Source organism: Arvicola amphibius, chromosome 3, assembly GCF_903992535.2.
Source record: "Arvicola amphibius chromosome 3, mArvAmp1.2, whole genome shotgun sequence".
NCBI lineage: Eukaryota > Metazoa > Chordata > Mammalia > Rodentia > Cricetidae > Arvicola > Arvicola amphibius.
Window position 1 is genome coordinate 92,509,515 of NC_052049.1, and position 24,603 is coordinate 92,534,117.

Consider the following 24,603-nt stretch of genomic DNA (forward strand, 5'->3'; position numbering starts at 1 on the left):
CAGTTTCCTAGCAGTTGATGAGAATTTAATATCACAAATTCCAAGTTAAGCCTTTGAGAGATCTGACATTCTGCATTCTTGGGTATGCTGAGAGTTCTGCCTCTCCATAGGCAGAAAGGCAAAGCAAATTATCCAGCCCTGCATAGACAGAGTAAAGATCCGAGCTCTAGCTGTGTGTGCTGCTAGACTTCCTGGACTGCACATTCTTTAGGCTCTTGTTTAATAAGAAAAGACTTAGTACTGGGAATGTGATTTCAATGTAGATTCTGCAAGTCTTCAACTAGGGGATTGACTATGATGTCCAATTGCTGAAAAAGAACAAGAAAGCCTAGTGGTCCAGGGACAAAACATGGAAATTTTTCTCCCATTTTTTTGGCCCTCATAGATTATAGACATTGTCTGGATAAAACTGGGTCATGGAAACCAGGACACACAAATGAGGTCAGATTTGCCACGAATCTGAGAGCCCCCAAAGCAGCCCTTAGGGCTGAAAACTGGACATGACCAAATAATTAGGAGAGCAGCCCCAGGGTGAAGACTGGAGGGCAAGCAGGCAGCAAACTCACGCTGGCACTAGGGCCTAGAGTCATTGCCCTCTTGGGACAGGAATCCTTCTCAATGTGTGCCCAGTGGAAAGTTTCAAGGAGCACTGAAAATCTAGTGCTGGCTTTCACCCTGTAGTAATTTCCACAGAGACAACAGATGTTCTTCACCATGTACTTGTTCAAGCATGTTAGGTTTTTAATTGGGGTTCTATTACGGTGAAGAGATTCCTTGACTATGGCAAATCTTATTTTAAAAAGCATTTAGTAGCCGGGCGATGGTGGCGCACGCCTTTAATCCCAGCACTCGGGAGGCAGAGGCAGGCGGATCTCTGTGAGTTCGAGACCAGCCTGGTCTACAAGAGCTAGTTCCAGGACAGGCTCTAAAGCCACAGAGAAACCCTGTCTAGAAAAACCAAAAAAAAAAAAAAAGCATTTAGTTGGGATTTGCCTATGGTTTCAGAGGGTTCATTCATTATTATGGTGGGGAATATGGCTTCGTGCAGGCAGACATGTTGCTGGGAAAGTAGCTGAAAGTTGTACATCTGGGTTGGCAGGCAAGAGGAAGAGCAAGATTAGACTCTGAGTTTGGAATGGGCTCTTTAAGACCACAAAGCCAATCCCTTGACACACTTCCTTTAACAAAGTCATACCTATTAATCCTTTCAAACAGTGCCAAACCCTGGCAATCAAGTACTCAAATCCATGAGTCTATGGGGGCCATTCTCATTCAAACCACAACATTGAGTAATTCCAGTATGTGGTGAGGATTGAGAATCCTTATCTACTGAGCCTGAAATACTGAACACAAGACTTTATATAGGCCCCTGTATCAGTGGATAACAAAGATATAATTCTTACATCATTGTAAACCATTTATTAACCTTCTGCTGGAGGAGGTATAATGTGGCTATGTCAGCGATGCTGGGCTTCCCCTTAAACTAGACATCTCCTCCACTGCAAAATCTCTGTGAGAGACACTTTTGGATCCACCTTGATCTGATCCTCTTTACCAACAATATTATTTATTCTAGTATTAAGATTCTTAATCGCACCATTACTACACACTGGGATGTGTTTTAGAATTTAATAACTAAAACATCCCAATGTTTTATAATGATTTGTTTTTATTGCAGGTATTATATGAGGGGTGGTTTAAGGTTATTCTTATGCAACACTAAACTCATGCACCTGTACTCTGCCAGGTCCACTCATTCAATGACTATCAAGCACACAAGGACTCAATGTAGCCAAGTGCTGTGCTAGATACAAGAGCAACACTCAAAACAACAGTGGAGGACACTTCTCTCATAAGAGCAAAAATTTTCAAAACATTATTTTGAGCATTGTAATGGTCAAAGTAAGGTTATCAAGGAGACACACAGAAAATGGGCTTGTTTGAGATCTTTGTCACAAGATGCTAGTCTCTTTGTTGATGTCCAATAAGTCCATTTTTATCATGAGATGCTGGTCTAACTAACAAAGAGGTGTTGGGAGATAATCCTTTCGTACACTGTAAAGATGTTTCTCTGCCTAAGACACATAGTGATTGGTTTACTAAAGAGCTAAATGGCCAGTAGCTAGGTAGCTAGGCAGAAGAGGTTAGGTGGGATTTCTAGGGAGAGGGAGGAACTCAGGTTTAGAATCTAGGCACACAGAGTTTAGCCAGTGAGACATGGAAGGAGGCAGACATACATTATAAAGAAAAGATAATGATAACACAGCAAAATGTAGATTAATATGGATGTGTTCATTCAAGTTATAAAAACCAAATTGAAAACCCAGATATCAATCCACATACCTATGGACACTTGATTTTTGACAAAGAAGCAAAAAATATAAAATGGAAAAAAGAAAGCATATTCAACAAATGGTGCTAGCATAACTAGATATCAACATGTAGAAGAATGAAAATAGATCCATATCTATCACCATGCACAAAACTCAAGTCCAAGAGGATCAAAGACCTCAACATAAAATCAACCACATTGAACTCCACAGAAGAGGAAGTGGGAAGTACACGTGAAAGCATTGGCGTCACTTCCTAAATATAACCCCATCAGCACAGACACTGAGAGCAGCAATTAATAAATGTAACCCCCTGAAACTGAAAAGCTTCTGTAAAGCAAAGGACATGGTCAACAAGAAAAAACAGCGGCCTATAGAATGGAAAAAGATTTACACCAACCCCACATCAGACAGAAGGCTGATCTTCAAAATATACAAAGAACTCAAGAAATTGGTCATCAAAAGACCTAATAATCCAATAAAAATGGGATAAAGACCTAAACAGAGTATTCTAAACAGAGGAATCTAAAATGGCTGAAAGGTACTTAAAGAAACGCTCAACATCCTTAGCCATCAGGGAAATGCAAATCGAAACAACTCTGAGATTCCATCTTATACCTGTAAGAATGGCCACGATCAAAAGATCAAAAACACTGATGCCAATTCATACTGGAGAGGATGTGGGGTAAAGGGAATACTCCTCAGGTGCTGGCGGAAGTGCAAACTTGTACAGCTGCTTTGGATTCCAGTGTGACAATTTCTTAGAAAATTAGGCAACAACCTTCCTCAAGACCCAGCAATACCACTTTGGAGTATGTATCCAAAGGATGCTCAATCATGCCACAAAGACATGTGCTCAACTATGCTCATAGCAGCATTGTGTGTTATAGCCAGAACCTGAAAACAACCTAAATGCCCCTCGACTAAGGAATGGATAAAGAAAACATGGTACATTTACACAATGGAGTACTACACAGCAGAAAAAAATGACATCTTGAAATCTGTGGGCAAACGGATGGATCTAGAAAACATCATATCGAATGAGGTAACCCAGACCCAGAAAGACAAATATGTACATATGTACTCACATATAAGTGGCTTTTAGACATAAAGAAAATGAACAGCCTACAATTCAAAATCCCAGAGAATCTAGACAACAAAGAAAACCCTAAGAAAAACATATGTATCTAATGTACATGGTAAGTAGAAAAAGACAAAATCTCCTGAGTAAATTTGGAGCATGGAGACCGTGGGAGAGGGTAGAAAGGGAGGGGAGAGCAAGGGAAGGGAGCAGAGAAAAATATATAGCTCAATAAAAACAATTTTTTTAAAAAAGAAAAAATGTAGACTGGTATTTTGGCATTTTCAACCTAGGTTTAAGAAATACATGCAATAACACATAGAAAGCTTGTTTACAACTTTCAATTGATTTTGACAAATGTGTTTAGCTGTGTAATCCAGATTTCAATCATCAGCCCCATTTCCAGTCCCATCATCATGCTCACAGATACAAGCACTATATGAATTTCCCTTATTTCAGAACTTGATTAATAACAAAAATCTCATAATAGTCATTCTTTTTAACAATGTCTGTTTTCACCCAGCACACTAATTCTGAAACAACAGAAATGTGTTCCATGTATTGGCATGGAGAAGCGTTTCATTGGGTGACACATCCAGACCTGTTTCTCATTTCCCTCCCTCCATGGGTGAACGTATGGAATCTTTCCAGTTCGGGGCAATCACAGATAAAACTGATACATATTCTTTTATTGTGGACCATCAAAAGAAGTCATAGATCACACGGTAAACTGTATGCCCTGTTTCATACAAACAGTTGAAACTTCCTCATTTTTTTTCTGCCAGCACTATGTGGGCATTTGTTGGTTCCACATCTTTTCCAGTCTATGGTTCTATGTTCTGAACATAATATCCTTGTCATTAAGTGGTTTCTCCCACTGTAGGTTTCTCCTGTTGATTTTCACATGCTCTGGAGAGTTTTTATACAATCATTTGTCAATCATTCATTGCATGAAATCTTTTTTTACCATTTTAATTTTTTGTTGCTTTTAATATCATTACTTGTATCTTTGATGATAGGTCTTTGTCAGATACATTTAATAAGTGCTTTCTTCTAATCATGTCTATACACGATACCTTTTATTCTATAAAGGCATTATCAAATAACTTTTAGTTCACACGGCGTTTTTGTTTCCATAAAATCTAGCTTATTAATTTTCCATTTATGATCATTGGCTCTTGATCAATACTGGGAAATCTGTGCCTCATCAAATATATTAAATTATTCTTGGGTGATTTCATCAAAACACATAACCTTGGGCCTCTGACCTGCATTAAAGTATGTGTTGGTCCAGTGTGAGATGAATCAGAGGTCCATGTTTCTTTGCTGTGTGTGCAGTGGTTGTTTGTACACCTGTAAAGATGCTTCTCCTGAGTTCTTTGGACACCTGTCAAAACCAGATGCCCAGCCAGAAGAGGCTTCATTTCCACATCCTGATGTTCTGTTCTAATGACCCATTGCCCATCCTATGTCATCACAGCACTATCTGGACTCTCATGGCTTTCTAAGAAAACCTTGAAGGACCTTAAGCTTTCCATCTACGTTCTTCATTTTGCAAGTTTTGTGGAGAGTTTGGATGCATTACTTTTCTACAGAAAAAAAAATTATATCATTTTGTCAATGCTGGGAAATCTTAATTATGACTTCAATTTCATCAAATCCTCAAATAAAATGAGTAATAATTCGACCCTACTAATATAAAGTCACCATCACACCCAAAGTGATGAACCTTCTTTTCTCACACCTACCTCATCCATTCTTCTCAGCAGAGTTTCACAGGTATCTCACTTCCTTTGGTAGCCTAAGGTTTTAAATTCCAAATTTAGACACATCTTATGAATGAAAACATGAAATTCTTTCACAAACATTTTCCCCAACTCCTTCCAATTATTTTTTCTCTCCCACTGGGACTCATTATCCATATACTCACATTTTTTTTCCTACTGGGAGGATTCCGTAATCATTTTTTTCTCTTAATCTTCTCATAACTCTATAACTGTTTACATCTTCTGAGAGTTCTTATCTACCTTTTAGCTCATTATTGTTTCTCCCTATTTAAACTGTTTCAGTTCTTTTTTTCAAGCCTACTTATTTTTATAAGTAAACTCAGTATTCCCAGCATTTGAAACTACACTTCTGCCTCCAGTCTTATCTTATTCAAAAGCTGATTCTGTCACTTATTAGCATCAAGGAACAGTATGGAGGGCAGAAGTTCAGCTGCTCCTGTGATAGTTGATGCCTGGAACACACCAATGTGTCCTTCTCTTCTCTTGAGTATGGACACCCCTGACCTGAGGCTTGCTTTGGCTTTTTCTGCTGCATGGTCTTATTTTCTTGTAGTCATGTTCTAAGCCTGAGAATGGATGACACCTCTTAGATTAGCCCAGAGTCTCTGCTGCCTCTCTGTAGAGCCTACAACACCCCAGGTGGAGTAAACCTAAAGGGTGAGCTGGGAAAACTCCTCAGATCTCAACAGGAGCACACATTATCTGTGCATTGACACACAACCCCAGTACGTGCTGCCTCACAGAGGTCTCATCTGAGCTATTCCCTGGACAGCAGGCCCAGGTGCAGTCCCAGTGGGTACTGATGGGAACAAAAGGGTGGATGCTACTCTGCTCAATACCATCATCATCCAAGCCTAGAGAACTCAGTCCTTTTGCATAAGAGCTCTGTGCACCAAACCCAAAGAAAAGTAGTTTTCAATAGCTTATTTTCTTTGAAGAAAAACCATATTGCTTTGCACAGCTCAGGATCTAGATTAAAGGATAAGTGCATCAAATCCACAGAAACAATGAATTTCATGGTTTTTCTTGCTTGAAATGTGTGATGGATGTCTTTGAAGCCCAAGTCTCTTTAACCAGTGACACAATTAATTTATTTGGCAACAGGGAAAAACATTATCTGCACTGATATTAATTTTCCATTTGAGTTCATAGCATGACCATAGAGGCAAACTTCCAGGTTCAGAGTAAAAGTGTCCCAGGAGTCTATGTGAACTTGAGAAAATTACTAAAATTCTCCAGCCTCACTCTTCTTCCTGGACACAGGGAGTTGATCCACTTCTCATAGCGTATCCTGAGTGATCCCAAAACTAAGCTCCTTGATTCTTTGATGTGCACATCTGTGAAAAACAAAACATAAAAACAGGTAGTAAGAATAGCCACTGAAGTTCTGCCACCAGTATGGCTGTGATGACCTATGTTCCCAAACACCGTCAGGCTGGCTTAGTCTAAGTGGAGGAATCGGAAAGAGTAGGATGCAAAAATTTCTCATATCTCAATAGGAGCAAGCAGAAAGCATACTCTGGATGGCACCTAGGCACACTGAGCTACTTGAACCAACCACAGTAGGAAAAGCCAACAGGGTGTGTGTGTGTGTGTGTGTGTGATATGTACGAGAATCCTTAAGACCAATGCACCCACCATGCTGCAATATCCCATTTCTGAGTTAACTTGGGAGAACAGATGCATGAGTTCTATGTCCAGGAGAATTTTGCCAATGGGAAAGGAGCCTAGAAGTGGAGTCTCAAGAGATCCTGACAATGGCCAGACATGTTGATTTCAGACTAATACAGATGAGCAAAAAGAAATACTAGATGCCAGGTTTATCATTTGTGTGTTGTGCCCACACAGCCCCACTGCACACTCACTGGCTGCTCTCAGGCCTGTCTCTGGGTTGCTTCTGCTACTTCTAGGCCGACCTTAGGCTCACCCACCAGAGCGATATGGTATGTGCAGAGTTGAGTGTGAGAATACAGTATGAACAGGGCTGAGCCAGAAAACTCCCTCTGCACATCTCCTGCTCCTGTTAATCCTTCGCCTGCTCTGGGTAGCCCTTTCCCATTCTGACATCTGCTCCATCAAACAGAGTCCCTGCCATCCTCTACTCCAAGCAGGGTTCTCCCAGAGTTTCTACTTTATAAGCTTTGCTAACATATATGCAGACGCTAGAAGTGTGTGAATCTCTGCTCACTTTAGCGGGTAGAATATTATCATGCTACTATCACCCCAATCAGGGGAGAAGATAGTATAATCACCAAAAATAATTCTTTTTCATTATGGTATGTTTTTGATTGTGCGAATGTACCACACTTTGTTTATCACATTGCTGTTCTTGGGTAATTAAGTTCTTTCTTGTTATGGGTAATTATCAACAGAACTGCTGGATTCGTTGTTATATTCGTGGGTTGACTTATGTGCTCATTTGTGCTGGGCATCTTCCTAGCATGGAAACTGCTGGGTCACAGAGTGTACATCATATGCTCAGGTTATATAATGCTGCCAAGGCATTTTCTGAAGTGCTCTCTCCAACTGCTGTCCCTAGCAGAGTGTGATAGCTCTTTAATGAACATGTCTTAAGTGCACAAGATAATGAGATTTCTCATGACAGGTTGATGTATGCAATGGCCTTTGATCACATTCATTCCAGTTACACTTTCTTGTCCTTCTCCTCCATATCCCCACACTTGCTTGTGCTCCCCACACATAAATTCTACATAAGAGAGAGTCCTGTCTTTCTGGGTTCAGCTTATCACCCTGATCACAATGATCTCTGGTTCAATCTGTGTCTCTGTATATGACACCATTTCATCCCTCTTTGTGGTTATATTAAGCTCCATTGTGTGGGTATAGCATACTTTATCCATTCAGCTGGCAAACAACATTCAGACTAATTTTGTGACTGGGCAAGGAACCGCTTGTTCCTCATGGCTTCCCCAAACCAAAATAATCACACAGAAACTGTAATCATTAAATCACTGCTTTACCCATTAGCTCTAGCTTCTTATTGGCTAACTCTTACATCTTAATCTAACCCATTTCTATTAACCTGTGTTTCACCATGAGGTTGTGGCCCTACCAGCAAAATTTCAGCAGGTCTCCAGCAGTGGCAGATCCATGATGTCTCTCTGACTCTGCTGTCTTCCTCCCAGCATTCCGTTTAGTTTTCTCCACCTACCTAAGTTCTGCCCTATCAACAGGCCACTGCAGTTTCTTTATTCATTAATGGTAATCACAGCACACAGAGGGGACTCCCAACACCAGGCTAGTGTCAACATTGCAGTAGTAAACACGTGTAGGCACCTCTGTAGTACAAGAATTGTGCTTCTTCTTAGTATATACACAGAGTGGCAAAGCTGGATCATATGGGAGTTTTGGTTGATTTCCATAATGTCTGCACTAATTTTTGTTCCCATTAGTATCAAATAAAGAATATGATTACCTCTGATTCTCCAGAGCCTGACCAACACAGAGAACTTCCGCAATTATCACTGAAACCATTTTAGCAACTGACCTATGCTTTTGAACCTGTGTTCTGCATTTTACCTGTGTCCCTCATTTTAACCTGTAGGATCTTGGGAGGAGGTCATGTGAGGATCTAAAAACCATATGTTTTAAACAACATTCTCCAAAGAAGCAGAATCAATAAACTCAAGACCCATGTTGGAAATCAAATTGGCTCTGGAACGTAGTCCAACTCAATTGCAAAGGAGCATTAAGAGCAACGTCCCATCTTCATAACACTCTCGCTTTCACAGGGGACCAGTCTTTGTGGGCTTCGGGCCTCCAGCTGGATGACTGAATGCTGTCCACAGGGAGACACCTGCTTTACTAAATCTCCTAACTCAAATGGTAATCTCATCCCGAACCACTCTTTCACACAGACCCAGAGAAATGTCTGAGCAACTCCCTGGAGACCCAGTAGCCCAGGGAAATTGGCAGACACAGTAGCATATTCATCACCTAGCCTGAAACTGTAGTGTTCCAGTGCGCTTGTGTGCATAGAGCTATGCTTTACGAAAACACACTAATGCTTTTGCTTAGTGCTGAACTTGTGAGTTTAAACCACAATGTCCACTACTCTCATTGCTATAGTAGTATTTCATTGGATAACTGATACCTGGGGGAAGTTTCTACCTTCCAATGTCTCTCTGCTTATGTGAATGTTTACAGTATTGCCAATATGTTTAACAGTGTTACAGATGGTTCTTTTGAAATGTTCCTTTGCACAAGTGTACAAGTCTTTTCTTTTTTAAGAAATCGAAAATCAAGTAATGGTCTACCTGAATACACACACAAAATAAATCCCTCCCCACCTCCCCACTGTCCTTGACAACTGCCATTTTCTCCCCTACCATTCTCATTATTCTATGACCTAGCCAGTTTCTTCCTTCTCTCAGACGTCTCTCATGAAAACTTTTAAAGAACTTCTTTGGACAACATCTACATAATTATTTGGACATGCAAAATTCAAGCCTTCTTCTTGCTGAATATTGTCCACGGTACTAGAAAATTATTTGCATGCTTCCAGAGGAGAAAATTAAATACCAACCCAGCTGCAAAACCTTTGGTCTTCAATTGTTCTCTGCCTGTAAGACACACTGATAAACTTGTGCCACAGGAGTTGTGGGAGTAGCTATCCACTATTTGGGTGAATTTAAAGCCTCCTGTAAGAGAGGCAACCCATCCCAGATACTGCTTGGGTAGCCACGAGCCTAGGACTGAAGAAGCCATGGGCTTAGGGAAAAACAAATACTACTGTTCTGCTAAAGGAATGTAGCAGTAAAATGACCCCTGGTGACTTTCTGCTATACTCATAGATCTGTGTCTAACTCAGCCATCATCAGAGAAGCTTCCTCCTGCACTAGATGGAAACAAATAATAGCTGGGCAATGTATAGAGAATGGCACCCTGTAGAATGCTCAGTTATAAATGGGATGTCCTCATCAAATACCTCCTCTCAGGGGTCAGGGAGGTAGAAAGATTGTAAGAGCCAGTGCAATGACACCAAGGGAAAAGGTGTTTGGAATAAAGCAGAACTGATATACACATGAACTCAGACACTGGCAGCTTGAGCAGGATCTGCCGAGCTCTAAGTTGGCTGAGGTTCCAGTGCTAAGAGGCCCCATCTCTGACCCAGAAGCTATTGCCAAATGACAAAGGGACCCAAAGGAAAAAAATAATTTTCTCTAACAGAATCTCACTAGATACACAAACCACACATCAGGGTAGGCCCCACACCCAGGAGTAGATAACCAGCACAAAAGGAACTCAACAATATTTTGGGGGGTTATTTTTTGTCTCATAATATATAATACTTTGAGCATTTTTAACCTTATAGATCTTTTGTTTACACATTATGGTTTTTAATTTTTTTCATGGTTTATTTTTTTATTTAAAAATTTCCATCTCCTCTCCTTCTCCTCCCCCTCCCCTCTCCTCCCCTCCACCCATACCCCCCTCCCTCCCTCTCCAGGCCAAGGAGCCATCGGGGATCCCTAGTCTATGTTAAGTCCAAGGTCCTCCCAACTCCCCCCAGGTCCAGGAAGGTGATCAACCAAGCTGACAAGGTCCCACAGAGCCCGTCCATGCAGAAGAGATTTCTCTGTGTGTGAATGTGTGTGTCACTGTGTCTTTGTGTTTCTTTTGCTTTTTTCTTTGGCTCTTTTTTTCTCCTTCTTTGCTTGTTTTATCTCATCCTGATTTGTTTGTTATTTTTATTTTATCTTAGATGTTTATTTGTTTTCTAATGAGAGAGGAAGAGGGAAAATGCTGTAGCTTTGTGGGTAGGGAAGTAGGGAGATGCTGGAAAGAGCTTGGGGAAGGGAAACCATGATTAAATATACTGTATGGAAAAAATCTATTTTCAATAAAAGAGGCAACAGAAGTGAAAACTTCTTATAGGAAATTTCTTACACAAAAATGCATCTTTTAAAAGTACAGAGTAATGAACACCCCCAAAGTTAACACATTTAAATAACTATATAAGAGGAATCATGCATAGGAGCGGAGTATGTGACTCCAACTTCCTGCCATTCTTCTCTCTGAAGTAACCATGACAACTGAATTCCATCAGAATGAAAACATATTTTTTTTTTATTTCCCTTTGATCTTGTCAACAATTTTGGATTGTCAGTTTTCATTGTGCTTGTGAGTTACAGTTCTGCTCAGCTGCTTTGCTTGGCTGCTAACGTGGTTGAGCATCTTCTGTCCATTTGTCGGGAGGACTTCTTGCAGATGGAGGTGCTTTGTCATTGAGTCGTGGCTTAATTTTGACCTTTCTCTAAGAATGCACACTTACCCAGCTCCCTCTTGTTGACCCCTTCCCCTGTGGACCTAATGTCTCCCCATCTCCAGTTCACTGACCATGGTGCTGGAGAAGTCACCCTATAGTTTTCCCACAGTATTTCATGAATCAGGTTCTTCCATGTGGTTACCAAGGGGAGCAAAGCAATGCTGGCCTGCCTAAGTCGCAGACTGGCTGTGGGTGTAAGGAATCAAGTAAGGGGCTTGTGACTTAAATTTGCACCTGGCCCCTTTACCTTATTTATATCAGTCTTGTCCTATTTGAAAGCAAACACGCCTAAGTCTGTATCACAGAAAATCACCACTGTATAGGAATTCAGGAGATACAACTGCAAACCTTCACCAGCTGTGTGATGGTAGCCAGGACATCTCTCCCTTTGGGATCAGTCTCTTCTAGGACAAAATTAAGAACATAAAGGCCACTTCCCTGCCTACCCCACAGTCATTTATGAAATCAAATGAAAAAACACATAGTTGTGCTCTATAAGTTTGTTACTGAAGCCATCTTTGTTTGCCTAGTCCTCTCTATAGTACCAAGGATTCTGCTACTATCACGTTTCCACCCTTACACTGATCTCTCTTGGCAGGAGCTGGGGTGACTCCACTGGGGGAGATGAGTTCACGTAGGAAGCCCCTAGTTATATTATGAGAGACTGTGGCTTACTGACAAACAGATACCTGCTTCCAAGTGAGTGCCACCTTGAGAAAACCTCAATAGAAGCATGGGTACCGTGTGCTTGCATTTAGTGAAGTAAAGTATACATTGCCAAATGAATGCCTAGGTGAGAATTCTTAGTCAGAGAGCAATCTCAGCTGAAAGAAATGCATAACTCTGATTTCAGAAATACAAACATGATCTGAATTAATGGACCAGCTAAACATCCCAATTACTACTTAGTGGAAGCTGGAGCAAAGATAAGGGTCTACTGTACAGTCAGGAAAGCCCTCTCACGGGGACTCGAGCAGGGTCCTGGGGGATGCCCTTGGGATGAGGCCACGCAGGACAGGTCTGTGGGATGGAAAAGGCTGTGCTGGCTGCTGGATCATAACTGCAGAGGAGAGAGCAGCACGTGGATCTTCTCTGTTGTCAGGCAGAACTCTTCAATGAGGTGGGCTCAGGGAGGGCTCCGTGCCTCCGCTCTGGTGAGCAATAGCCGGAAGCCTTGAGAGGCAGAAGAGGTGCTGAGCAATCCAGCAGCAGCTGCTGCCCTGGCTCTCAGGAGGCCAAGTGGACTCTCTGACCGAGCCATAGGTGCAAAGACAGTGAGACTCGACCCTGCCTGAGCCATGTCAGCCAACCTCACAGAGGGCAGCTCACCTGCCAACCAGACCATGCCAATACCAGATGCTTCCCCAGTAGCTTGCACTGAGATTGTTACTTTCACTGAAGTGCTGGCGGCAGAGGAGTGGGGCTCCTTCTACTCCTCCTTCAAGGTAAGTGTCCTGGCTTTAAAGGCTAGAACAGGTGGGACTTAAGAGGACTGTGAGTGTCAGAGCTGCTACTTGGAATCGTCTTCTTTTCTTTCCTTTTCCTTCTTTTTCTTTTCCTTCTTTCTTTGGATTAAGGAAGGGGCAACCCTCCACCCTGATGAGCTTAAACACAGCTTCCTAGTTTTCAAAGCTCAGCACTGTGGCTTCTTAAGAAGGCAGATGTTTTTGCTGTTTCTATGAAATCCTGTAACTCGTCAGTAACCCATCTCAGTGAAATATTTCCCTCTCTGTTTCCCTGGCTGAGAGCACTGTAGTTAACCCCAGAGTAGTGTGTAGAAGTCTGCTTCTAGCAAAAGTAGTACATTTTCTAAAACTAGACATGCTTCCTCAGTGTAAACTCATTTAGCCATTAGCATTGATTGTTTTTTGTTTGTTTGTTTGGTTGGTTGGTTTTTCACCAGATGTTTGGGAAACTACATCCCTTGGGCAGTGGCCAACAACAGGAGGGAGAGGGTGGAAGGCAGGAAGGATCGCTCTGTCTTAGCTGTGTCTTTTTAGTGAACACTAGTGAGAAACAAACTGTTTGATGAGTTAGTGGTGGGGATAATTGCAACAGGTTGCGTCCTAGAAGAAATCAAAAGAATCTGACTTTGATGCGCTTCACTGCCGTAATATCAAAAGATGATAGTTCTTTCACTAAGCTGATATTGTTCCCTGTTTTATAAAATGATCTAGTGGACAGGAATAAGACAGGTGTCTGGAAAATGTGAGTTTGCTGCTTCTCATATGCAGACACTGGGTGGTGGGGCCATTTCACACCCCTCCTGCCTATGCGACTCACAGCGAGTATCCTTAGTCATCAGCCTAAGTCACTGTCTTCAGCCTGTCCTTCACGTCAAATAAAGTCCAGCTATTGCTGTGTTGTTGCTGCTGATATTGATAATTCTCCGGTGCTCTTGAGATGATTGGGATTTTGCAGTTGGATTTACGATTACCATGGCGTGCACCCTCTCTGTTCTACAAATTCACTCCCGGTTCACAACTTTTAGAATAATTAGAATAAAATTTTCATCTGGGAGCTGTCCAGAGAGTCAGTCAGCTAGCTTCTTCATCAAGGGCAGAGTCCTGTAGTGAGTTACTGTTGGTTAGCTTCAGTGAACTCAGTCCCTTAAACTCGACTCAACACACACACACACACACATACACACACACACACACACACACACACACACACACACACCCCAGATGCTTTGAAGCTCCGGTTCATGACTACTGACTAGTGTTTGAGCACTGCCTTTTCTGAAACCAGCCTGCTCTCAGAGTGGATATCAGCAGGCTTTGTGTGCCAAGGAAGCTTGGGCTCAGCAGGGCCACTGGCAACTTGTCTGTGATGTTTATGAAACACGACAACAAGCATACTGAAGAGACTGGCTCTCCCCAAATGAGTAATAATCAACAATAAGGCCATTGTTGCAAGGCTCAGGAAATATGCATTCTCTGTTGAAGGCTCATTTGCCATCTTGAATCCCACCTGAGGGGATGTTTTGAATATACGAGCAAATCCCTGTGCCCCTCCACTTGTATCAGCACCCTCTAGCCCAGTGATGCCTTTGTCACTAGACATTGGAGAATTGCAGCCTCTGTTTCATTCCTGTAGTTAAGCTTATGGCCAGTGCACAAAGAGAAACAGAAAAAAAATTATGTCCTTTGAAACTAGGAGCCTTCAGTATCTGCTTCATTGTGAGAAATACACACATTGACTAAAGCAGAAATTTTCAGATACACACAAATCAGGGGAGAAGCCTTGGCAACCCAAACCTCAGTCTTAGGGGAACTTTGTTCTGTGGTCACCTTTGAGCACGCGCGGTTCTGCTACACTGTTCCTACAGAAGTCTTCCTGCGATCCAAACCCTTGTTAGCCTTGGTTCCTTTTATGCCACATAATTCTAAGGCAAAATGACAAAATACGTGCCTTATTTACTGCTTCCTAAATTTGTCCCCTTAATTCATATTACCTTTGCAAAAGACAGTAAAAAAAACCCATAAAACAGAAAAGGTGACAGCAGTCTAAGTGGCGGAAATACTGCCACGAGCCCTCTCTGTACATGCCACTTGTCACCTTCATGCCAAGAACCTTGCTGTGTGGCTTCCATGAAGCAGCTCTTGTCATTCCCAGACTCACAGCATAAGCACTTGGCTCCTGTCTTCACCTGGGTTTATCTAAATTCTGCCTGTTCTTTACCGGTCAGCAGGGGTTACTTCCTCTAGAAGGTCCCCCACCTGCTGAGCTTCCTTGGGCTCTTGGATTGGGCATCATATTGCTTTGGGCAACTGTCTCAGACTTCTGGAGTGAGTGTTTGTTTGGTCAGACTTCTGCTGGAGTGCTTGTTGGGTCAGAATTTGCTGGAGTGTTCATTGGGTCAGACTTCTGTTGGTGTGTTCGTTGGGTCAGATTTCTGCTGGAGTGTTCGTTGGGTCAGACTTCTGCTGGAGTGTTTGCTGGGTCAAATTTCTGCTGGAATGTTTGTTGGGTGAGTGTCTTACAGACTCTGAACTTATATTGTTTTCACATTCTCTCCTAAACCTAGCACTTTGCTAGGCACATTTGCTAAACAATTAGAGCATGAACACAGTATGGACCTCTACTTCAATCTTCAACATTCATTGGAATGGGCAACACGATGTTGGGTTTATCCTTGGAAGAAGTGGGGGGACCTGATGAGACACCATTCATCCCACTGTTTGTCCTCACCCTACGTGGTCTCTACCAACTATACTCACCAAGGGAAGGAACACATTCACCCAACGCCTACTCCATTTCAAAGCCAATGTGTCTAAAGTCAGTCATTGATTTCCATGACTAGAGCCCTGAGATCCTCTCAATATGTCCGTACCAGTGTCAGCATACATTCTGGTCCCCCATCTCATCATAGCCTTGGGACAGCATAGCATTCCTATTCTCTGACCCAAAGCTATGTTGGCAGAAGACACAATATCCCAGTGTCTGCCTTTCTGGCCTTCTTTTCAAAAGCTTATAACCTTTCCTTTCCTCCCATTTCTAACCCTCCTGACCCTTGTTTAAACATCAACTCTCTCTGTCCTGTTGCATTGTCCTAAGCATGTCAAATTCCCACAAAACTCAGAATGGCAGTCACGCATGAGTTTGCCTCCCACCTCCATGCATCTTGGTCCTCCCCAGGAGCTGTGTGCGTGGACACACAGCTGTAGCCTGAAGGTTTTCAACCAAAGCTTTGTTGTGCTTCAGTTTCCGGTTTCATCTACCTCGGATGTCACATCCAATTCACTTCCCTGTAGTTAAGAAGTCCTGGAATTGAGTAATTATCTCAACTTTGAGAATGTATCAGTTTCAAATGCCTAACTCATTAGAAAATACATAGTTCTGTCCAAAAAGAAAACAGACACAAACACTGTAGATGAACACCTTTCGTCTTACAGGTGAGTTTGTTGGCATTGTTTCTGGAACTTGGTGAGTGATGAGAAATTTAATTTAAAGAAAGTGGGAAGGAGCTATGTCTGAATCAGGAAATTAGCTAAATTATAAAATAACGCAAATGAAACTCAGTCTTATTATTATTATTAGGTGAGAAGGGAAATGTGAACTAATAATGCTAAGTATTACCTAATCACAATCTTCCACCGTCCTCCCTCAGTGCATAGCTGCAAATGCTATGCAATTAGTCCAACTTTTGTGTGCATGTAAGCCATGGCCTGAGTGTGAGAGGTGATGAGACACAGTTGTGCACTGTGTGTGCCCTCCTCCCCTGCACTACTTAATGCCCAGCTTTCTAAACATTATCTTTCCTCCTGTTCTAACAAAAGGAAACTTTAACCCAACCTGTCCCAGTGATCTACAGCGTATGCCAGGCAACAATGATTTCACTTAAACTTCTGCCTACTGCTAGCTCTGTATAATCAGACAGCTCATTTCTAAGACCCCATCTGCTCGCCCTGTGGAGACATCTCCAGACCTTCTGTAACTCTCACTTCAATATATCCTTTTGTCTCCTTCTCTGACAGCCCCCTTTCACCTATTGTATACACGTCTTGGTGGCTTCATTGCCTGCCCTGGGGCCCATTGTGCATCTTTTAATTCTCTTCTAATTGGTTCCTCTCAGTTTGTTCACTGGGCTTCTCCAGTTGCGTACAACAGGTGTCCCTAAGGGGAAGTCTTACTCAGGCAAATGTCTGTTAAACTTCTCTCCTTTGTTGATTGCTTCTGCTCTTCAGATCTAGTGTACCAGTGGTGCCCCCCCCGCACTGTTGGTGGGCTCCATCATGCATGCATTCAGTTCATCTTTATCTCCTGTAAGACATGGGCATTGCTAATAACTTCATAAGGATGGCATGCAATTGACTGGCTATCTATTAGTACATAAAGAGATTGTCTTCTGTTAAATGTCTCTGCATTATTAACAAATTGGATATCAAGAAGCATCATCATATTCAGAATAGATTTAGTCTCCAAGTAAACTTGGAGAGGTTTTCAGTCTAGAAAGGATCTTCTCAGGAACTGGCTTAAGGAAATCATCTAACTCCAAGGATAGCCTCCTTTGTGTGTGGTAAGCATGGCAGTGGTTGGGGCATCTGCCCAGTTAGCAGCAGGGCAAGAGGACATTAACTGGAAGGAAATTTTGTTGACCCTCAGGTCACTCATCCTTCTGGGCCCTGGTCTGGCTCCTGCTCTGGAGAAGGGGCAGTGATCCTTTGTGAGTGTGCCTTCCCATTCCAGAATGTTGAACCTCCCCCTTTCTCTATCTCTTTGCTTGCTAAATCTCCATAACCTTATAAGGAAACAGAGTCTCCATCTCTGTTCCTGTTTCTCCCAGCATTTCCATCTTAAATGTATATCTGCATGACATCCAGGAAATCAGAGTCTGGTTTCTCCCAGTGCTTTTTCCCTGTGTTCTTTTCACTGTCTGGCACTTCCTCATCCTGTACTCTCTCCAAGGAGGAGAAGCAATGTGATTTTTCTCTCCCCATGTGTCTTTTCTTACACTACACCCCATCCAACACACCCTGTCTTCAACCCCCTTTCTGTGATGGGAAAATGACTCCCTGTGTTCTGCAATACTCATAGCCAAGATTCTTTGTTCTAAATGATCAAAGACACATTGTGTGTGTGTGTGTTTGTGTGTGCATCTTTAAACCTATCTATTAAAAATCATTCTATATAATTATTCATTTATTTTTATACAATACAGTTGATAATGTTTAACAGCCCCCAACAACTCCAAACATCCTCCACCTTCTTACTTACCCAACATCAGGTTCCCCCTTCTCTCTCATAAACAAAAACAAAAATCAAAGAGAACAAACAAAATACGATAAAAACAAGAATAACAAAATAAAACAACCCCCCCCACACACACACACAAACAAAAGCATGGAGTCAGTTTTGTGTTGCCAACTATTCTTGGACACTGGGCCTGCCCTGGAGTCTGGTTGCTATACCCAGTTGTCCTGGTCAGTGTTTTATTGCTGAGAATAGAGACACCATGACTATGACAACTCTTCTAAAAGTAAGAATTTAATTGGAGCTTCATCAGATGTTCAAAGGTTTAGTTCACTGTCACCATGGTGGGGACCATGGGTGTGCAGGCAGGCATGGTGCTGGAGAACTAGCTCAGAGTTCTACATTCAGATCCACAGACAGCAGGAAGAAAGAGACAGTGAGACTGGCTTGGGCTTTGGAAACCCCAAAAGCCCACATCCAGTGATACAATTACTGCAAAAAGGCCACACCTCCTAATCCTTTCAAATAATGCCACTCCCCGATGACCAAGTATTCAAATCTCTGGCCATTCTTGTTCCAGCCACTACACCAGTGACATTTCCTTGATTCAAATGGATTTCCCTTTTCTCAACAGCAAAACCTGCAAATAGTTTCTGGGTTAAGGTGGAACTTTGAAAACACATCCTTTTACAAAAGAAAAAAAATCACTTTCCTTCAAGCTGTTTATAGTCATCTCCATGAAATATTCAAATGCTCGGTACCGGGTTGCTTCCGGTATATTCTGTGTGGGTATAATCAAGGTTATAGACAAAGGGAAAGGGATACGTGGGCCGTAGTGAGAAACACATCAATGGATGCTTCAAAGCATCACCCTATCGTCCTCATCCTGGAAATAACTTCCTGTTTATGCAGTGGGTGGCAGTGCCCAGCTACAGACTCAAGGGAATGAGAATGTCATGTTGTTTTTCTTCAGTGAGATCTAGTTTCTCTGTGTTTCAGCCATATCACTGCAGGAAGAGGTAACTGTACAGCTGGGTGCTCAAATTTTCTCCTTCATTTCATTGCTAGAGCAAAGAAGGTGAGAGTATGGGCCCTTGACTCACCTGTAGGAGGCTTACTTCTCATGTTCTCAGTGGCTTGTGACTGGTCTGCTAATTGCTTTAACAGATGACCCTTTGGGGACTTTTGTGAAATTTAAGGGATAAAAGGCCTACAATTTTCAGAGTATCAACTGGGTTAGAACAGTGTATAATTTTTAGCAATTATAGTCTCAGAATGAAATTCTTTTACTATTTCCTGATATTACCTATTGATCTATGATGTGTTGCTATTATCTGTGTGGGGGACACTTGGAGACACCAGAGACCTTGGAGCACACTGGGAGAGGCCAGAGCATACCACAGTGCTTGTCAGCAGCACCAAGTGTGTGCCCTCAGATGACGGTCACTGGCATGTGCCCTCAGATGACGGTCACTGGCGTGTGTGCCCTCAAATGACGGTCACTGGCGTGTGTGCACTCAGATGACGGTCACTGGTGTGTGCCCTCAGGTGACGGTCACTGGTGTGTGCCCTCAGGTGACGGTCACTGGTGTGTGTGCCCTCAGATGACGGTCACTGGTGTGTGCTCTCAGATGACCGTCACTGGTGTGTGCCCTCAGGTGACGGTCACTGGTGTGTGCCCTCAGGTGACGGTCACTGGTGTGTGCCCTCAGGTGACGGTCACTGGTGTGTGCTCTCAGATGACCGTCACTGGTGTGTGCCCTCAGGTGACGGTCACTGGTGTGTGCCCTCAGATGACGGTCACTGGTGTGTGCCCTCAGATGACAGTCACTGGTGTGTGCCCTCAGGTGATGGCACGCATCACTCTTTTTAATCTTCATTTCAATTGTAATTAGAACATCAAACTTTTGGAATAAGATACAGATATCTAGGAAAGATGGTATTTCTTACCTTATTATTCTGTTATTAGGTCAATGGCCCCTCCTTGAATAAAAAACTGTCTTGCTCAGAAAGTGAATTGGTCTCTACTGTGGAAAGAAGTAGGAGTTTTAGTTCTCCAGGTTGTCAGGTCACCATACAGCAAAGTGACCCAAGGTCAGAAAGAAAAGTTCCAGTTCTTGTTTCCCCACGTAAGCAATGTTGACGCCCACCTGAAACAGGAAGAATCTCTCAGTCTTCTCAGCACTTTACAGTTTGCAAATTATTTCCTTTTATTACACCCAAACTTCCTCTCTTCTCTTAGAGATGTTGAAATAGCATTCTCTTTTTCTAACCAGATGGGAAAACGAAGACAGAGAAGTTAAAGGCACAGACTTCCAAAAAAAAATGAAACATCATAAAACCCAAAAGGAAATAGGATTCTGAGCTGATGTGAGGACAGAGTAAGAGCTGCAGAAATAGAACATGAAGCCTGGAATCTCAGAGGTTTAATATAAGGCAGGCCATTTCCCCCACATCACAGTGGCTAGCTGGTGAACCTGCAGCTATGTCTTCACATAGCCTCCAGGACAGTTGGCCCTTATCCCCTGATGGTGAAAGGGCTGAGATGACTCAGGATTTCACAGTGACGCATGTGGATCAAGAATCCCTTCATGATATGAAATATGCCCCCCCCCCGTATCTCCATGCAGGTCCAAAGCTCCACTTACTCCTTCTGTAGGATATGACCCTGTAGAGGTCTTCCTGACCTTTTACGCCTCCCCTGCCACCTTCTGGGCTCCTCTTCTCACTTTCTGTACTGCATGTAGCAAATATCCCCCCATCTGTGTCTACTGGTACGTACCACTGTGAGCTCTGTTGATGCCTTTCTCTTCTGTGAAGCCCAGTGTCCATCAGCATCAGCATCCTAGTGCTCCAAAAGAACTCCTTATCTGTGAACATTGATGTGTTCTCTGGACTGCACTTTGTAGTAAGTGGTGGAAAGACAAAGAGTGAGTATAGCACTAAGGGGCACAGAAGCTAAGGCAGAGACTCGAGAAATAGTATTAAAATGATTCTCAACCTTTTATACTCATAACGCACAAGGCAGCATAAATATTTCTTACTTAATGTAATAGAAAACTTTAAATAAATGTCACATCTAAAATTAAATTAAAGTGTAACATTGTAAAATCCAATCTTTCGGACTGTGTTTTTTTTTCTTCCCATTTTTGTAAGTACCCTTTCTTCTACTAGGTTAAGAATCAAAGATGCTCTTGGCTGAGTGTTGCGCTAGGCACTGGCAGTACACAGGCAAATGAAATAGACGCCCGAGTCTCAGGCAGCTCTGTCCGCTGGGAGGGACAGACACAGGTGATGTCACTGTGAAAGAAGATGCAGCCAATCAGGTGAGGCAAAGCAAGGTGCCCAACAGGGTACAAGATCCATAAGGACTCCAGAGAAAGCCAGGGCCCCACCTAGGAAACTGGGTCTAGGTAGAGGAGAGGGAGGGGAGGGGAGAACTTGGCTCTTGTGGTCTATCGCACTAATAATCCAGTATTTTTTCTTCCAAACAAGAAGAAATCTTTGATGTTTTAGTAGAAATACCTGTTAACCATTCAAGCTGTATTTTGGACAATTTAATCAGAATAACACAGAGATCCAAGGAGAATGCTTGCAGGTATGAGAGCTAGGTGCTCAGCCAGTCACTGGGAGTGTGAGATTGAAGAGAAAGAGGCCACAGATATCAGGAAGGATTACAGGAGTGTGAGCCTTGGGGAGTCAGACTGGAAAAGGGAGAGGAGGAAAATGAGGTGCAGGCTTAATCAGGAAAGCTGATTCTAAAGTTTGCTTGGGAAGGAAAAGAAAATTAAAACAGTGGTGACCCTGAAACACAGTAAAAGCTGTTTACAGTCATAAAATAAACTGTAGTTTAGATTGGGGAAGAGAGCCAGAAACCTGCCCACATATGTGTTTGCATTGCATCCTGATCAAGGGGAAAAAAGACTTCAGTGGAGAACAAGGAAAACCAAATGTGTCTGAGCAGAGACAGCCATGTTGAAAAGTGAAACTACCCCGTGTGTACAGTCTATAAAGCCGGTTCCAACTCCATCATATGCCCAAGTGAGAACCCTAATGCAAAAATAGAGGGAAACATAGGGAAGAGATTGTGGCATTGGATTAGACAAGGGTTTCTTCCAGCCAGCACTAAAAGCTCAACCACACAGATGAACTTAGATAAACTGCAGTTCGCTGAAATCAAGGGTTTACACCATTAAAGGAAGGCAAGTCTTAAGGGATGAGAAAATATTTGCAACATTGGATGTCCAATAGAGTGTTTATATCTAGGACATGTAGAGATTATTTAAAACTTAATAAAAAAGAGGGTAGTTTAAAATAGTGACAAAATATTTTAATAAAGACATCACCAAAGAAAATACAAGAAAAGTACATGAAACAAACAACAAAATACCATTGTTCACTCAAGAATGAAAGAGGAGCGTCATCAAAGGAACGCAATATGTCCTGACCGGGGAGGCTCACGTTAAAACACAGACAAGACCAAGTACCAGCAAGGAGAATGAGTGTGCTGATGGAATAATAAAAGTGAAGATATTTTTTTGAAAAACTGGCCATGTTCTTTATATAAAGTTAATCAGGCATTTACTATATAAGATAAAACCCTCTTCCTAGCAATTTTTCAAGGAAAATAAGAACAACATATTTATTCCTATAACTGGCTTCATTTGATTGCCAAAACCTATGGGGATAAAAACAAACAAACATTCTTAAAATGGGAAATGAGTAAACCAACTGTGGTAAAGCCCGTAATGAAAATTACTCAACAATGAAAAATGAATTGACTTTCCTCTGTACACAGCATCATGAGTGAAGGCTCTTTGTTAGATGGGTCCAGTTTCAAAAGTACTACTTGGTAATAATTTCATTTATCTTTCATTTTTTGTTCTTTAAATATTTTAATTAATTTTTCATACAATGTATTCAATTCTTCCAACTCCTCCTAGATCCCACCTACCTCCTTACCCACCCAACTTTATGTTATTTTAAAAAAAGCAACAAACAAAAAACTCAGCAATAACAAAAAAACTAAAATCAAAATACATTAGGCCAGGCAAAATACCAATAAGACAAAGATGTCAAAACAAAGAATAACAAAGAAAAAAACTCCTTTAGATTCCATGGTTTTTATTTTGTATTGACCAACTACTGGAGATGGGGTCTGCCCTGGAGTATGGTTCATAGCCTGGGTGACACTCCATTTGAAAAAACTGATTTTCCCTTTGCCAGTGGGTACCAATTACAGAAAGCTTCTTGGTTAGGAGTGGGAGCCCATGTCTACTTCCCGCTGTCAGTGCTGGGACCCCACTTGGCTTGAACCTCTGAGAGTCCTCTGTATGCTCCTACTGTCTCTGAGTTCGCAGGCTCTTCAGTCATGTATCTGGAAGACACTGTTCTTTGGCCTCCTCTGTCATCTTTGACTCACAGTCTTTCTGTCTCCTCATCTGTGTAGACCCCTGAGCCTGGAGGGGAGGAGTTTTGTGAAAACATCCCATTTAGGGCTGAGTGCTCCAAAGCCTCTCACTTTCTGTCCATCATCCAGTTTGGGGGCCCATCTTGATTCCCATCTACTACAAGAAGTTCCGCTGATGTGTGTTTAGGAAGGTAATGCAAATTACATACAACAAGCTTTCAACAGCAAAAACCAAATGATTGTCGTGATTAGGGGTAGGGGGGAGAAATGTGCCTTGCAAAAGGCACAGAGAAATCTCCTTGGATGACGGGATTGTTCTATATTTTGATTGCAAAGATTATACACATATCAAAACTCATAGAGCTATACATTAAGGGGGTGAATTTGCCCTTGCATAAATTAGACCTTAATGCATTTTTATATAGATTATTATCACAAGTAATTTTCACAAACCATTCTTCATTTAAAGTCACAAATTCTGAGGGAAAGTAAAGGGAAGCACAGTTCAGGCTCCATAAGGAACTGAAAGGATACATTAGCACAGAGCCAATAATAGAGTGAGCTAGGTAGCAGGTATGGCCCAAGGTAACTGCCACAGGGCCACAGGGCTTTGCTCAAACCTTGTCTCCTTCATACTTCTTGAACAAGGACACTTTTAACTGTGTTCTCTGTCACTCACTGGTTTTCTTCTCTTCAGAACACATATGTGATATTGCATATTGTGTGTGTCCTGTGTCACCTCTCAGGTTCTGGAAATGATGCTCCTCAAAGACAGGATTGTCACTTGTCTCTATGTTCCCCATCTGAACAGCTGGGCCTGGGAGTCTTACGGAGTAAGTGAGTCCTCTCATGGCCTTCACTGAGCTACAGGTCACTTGACAGAGAGTCCCGGAAGAGTTCTGAGGTTCTCTTCACCATGCTTTACTTGGAGACTTTAGTATACACATTTTCTCAGAATCTTCACGATCCAATCTGCAGTGGGGGTAAAAATGACACTGGTTCTGTGCATA

General features: G+C 42.2%; 1 protein-coding gene across 3 annotated transcripts in view; it reads left to right on the forward strand.

Moving 5' to 3' along the window:
- The first annotated feature begins 12,785 nt into the window (after positions 1-12,785).
- Npsr1 (neuropeptide S receptor 1) overlaps positions 12,786-24,603 on the forward strand; it is a 194,776-nt gene continuing 182,958 nt past the window's right edge. For all 3 annotated transcript variants that reach the window (XM_038323901.1, XM_038323903.1, XM_038323902.1), the window contains exon 1: positions 12,786-12,932. In XM_038323901.1, the coding sequence (XP_038179829.1) occupies positions 12,786-12,932 (147 nt within the window). The remainder of the gene's footprint in view (positions 12,933-24,603) is intronic.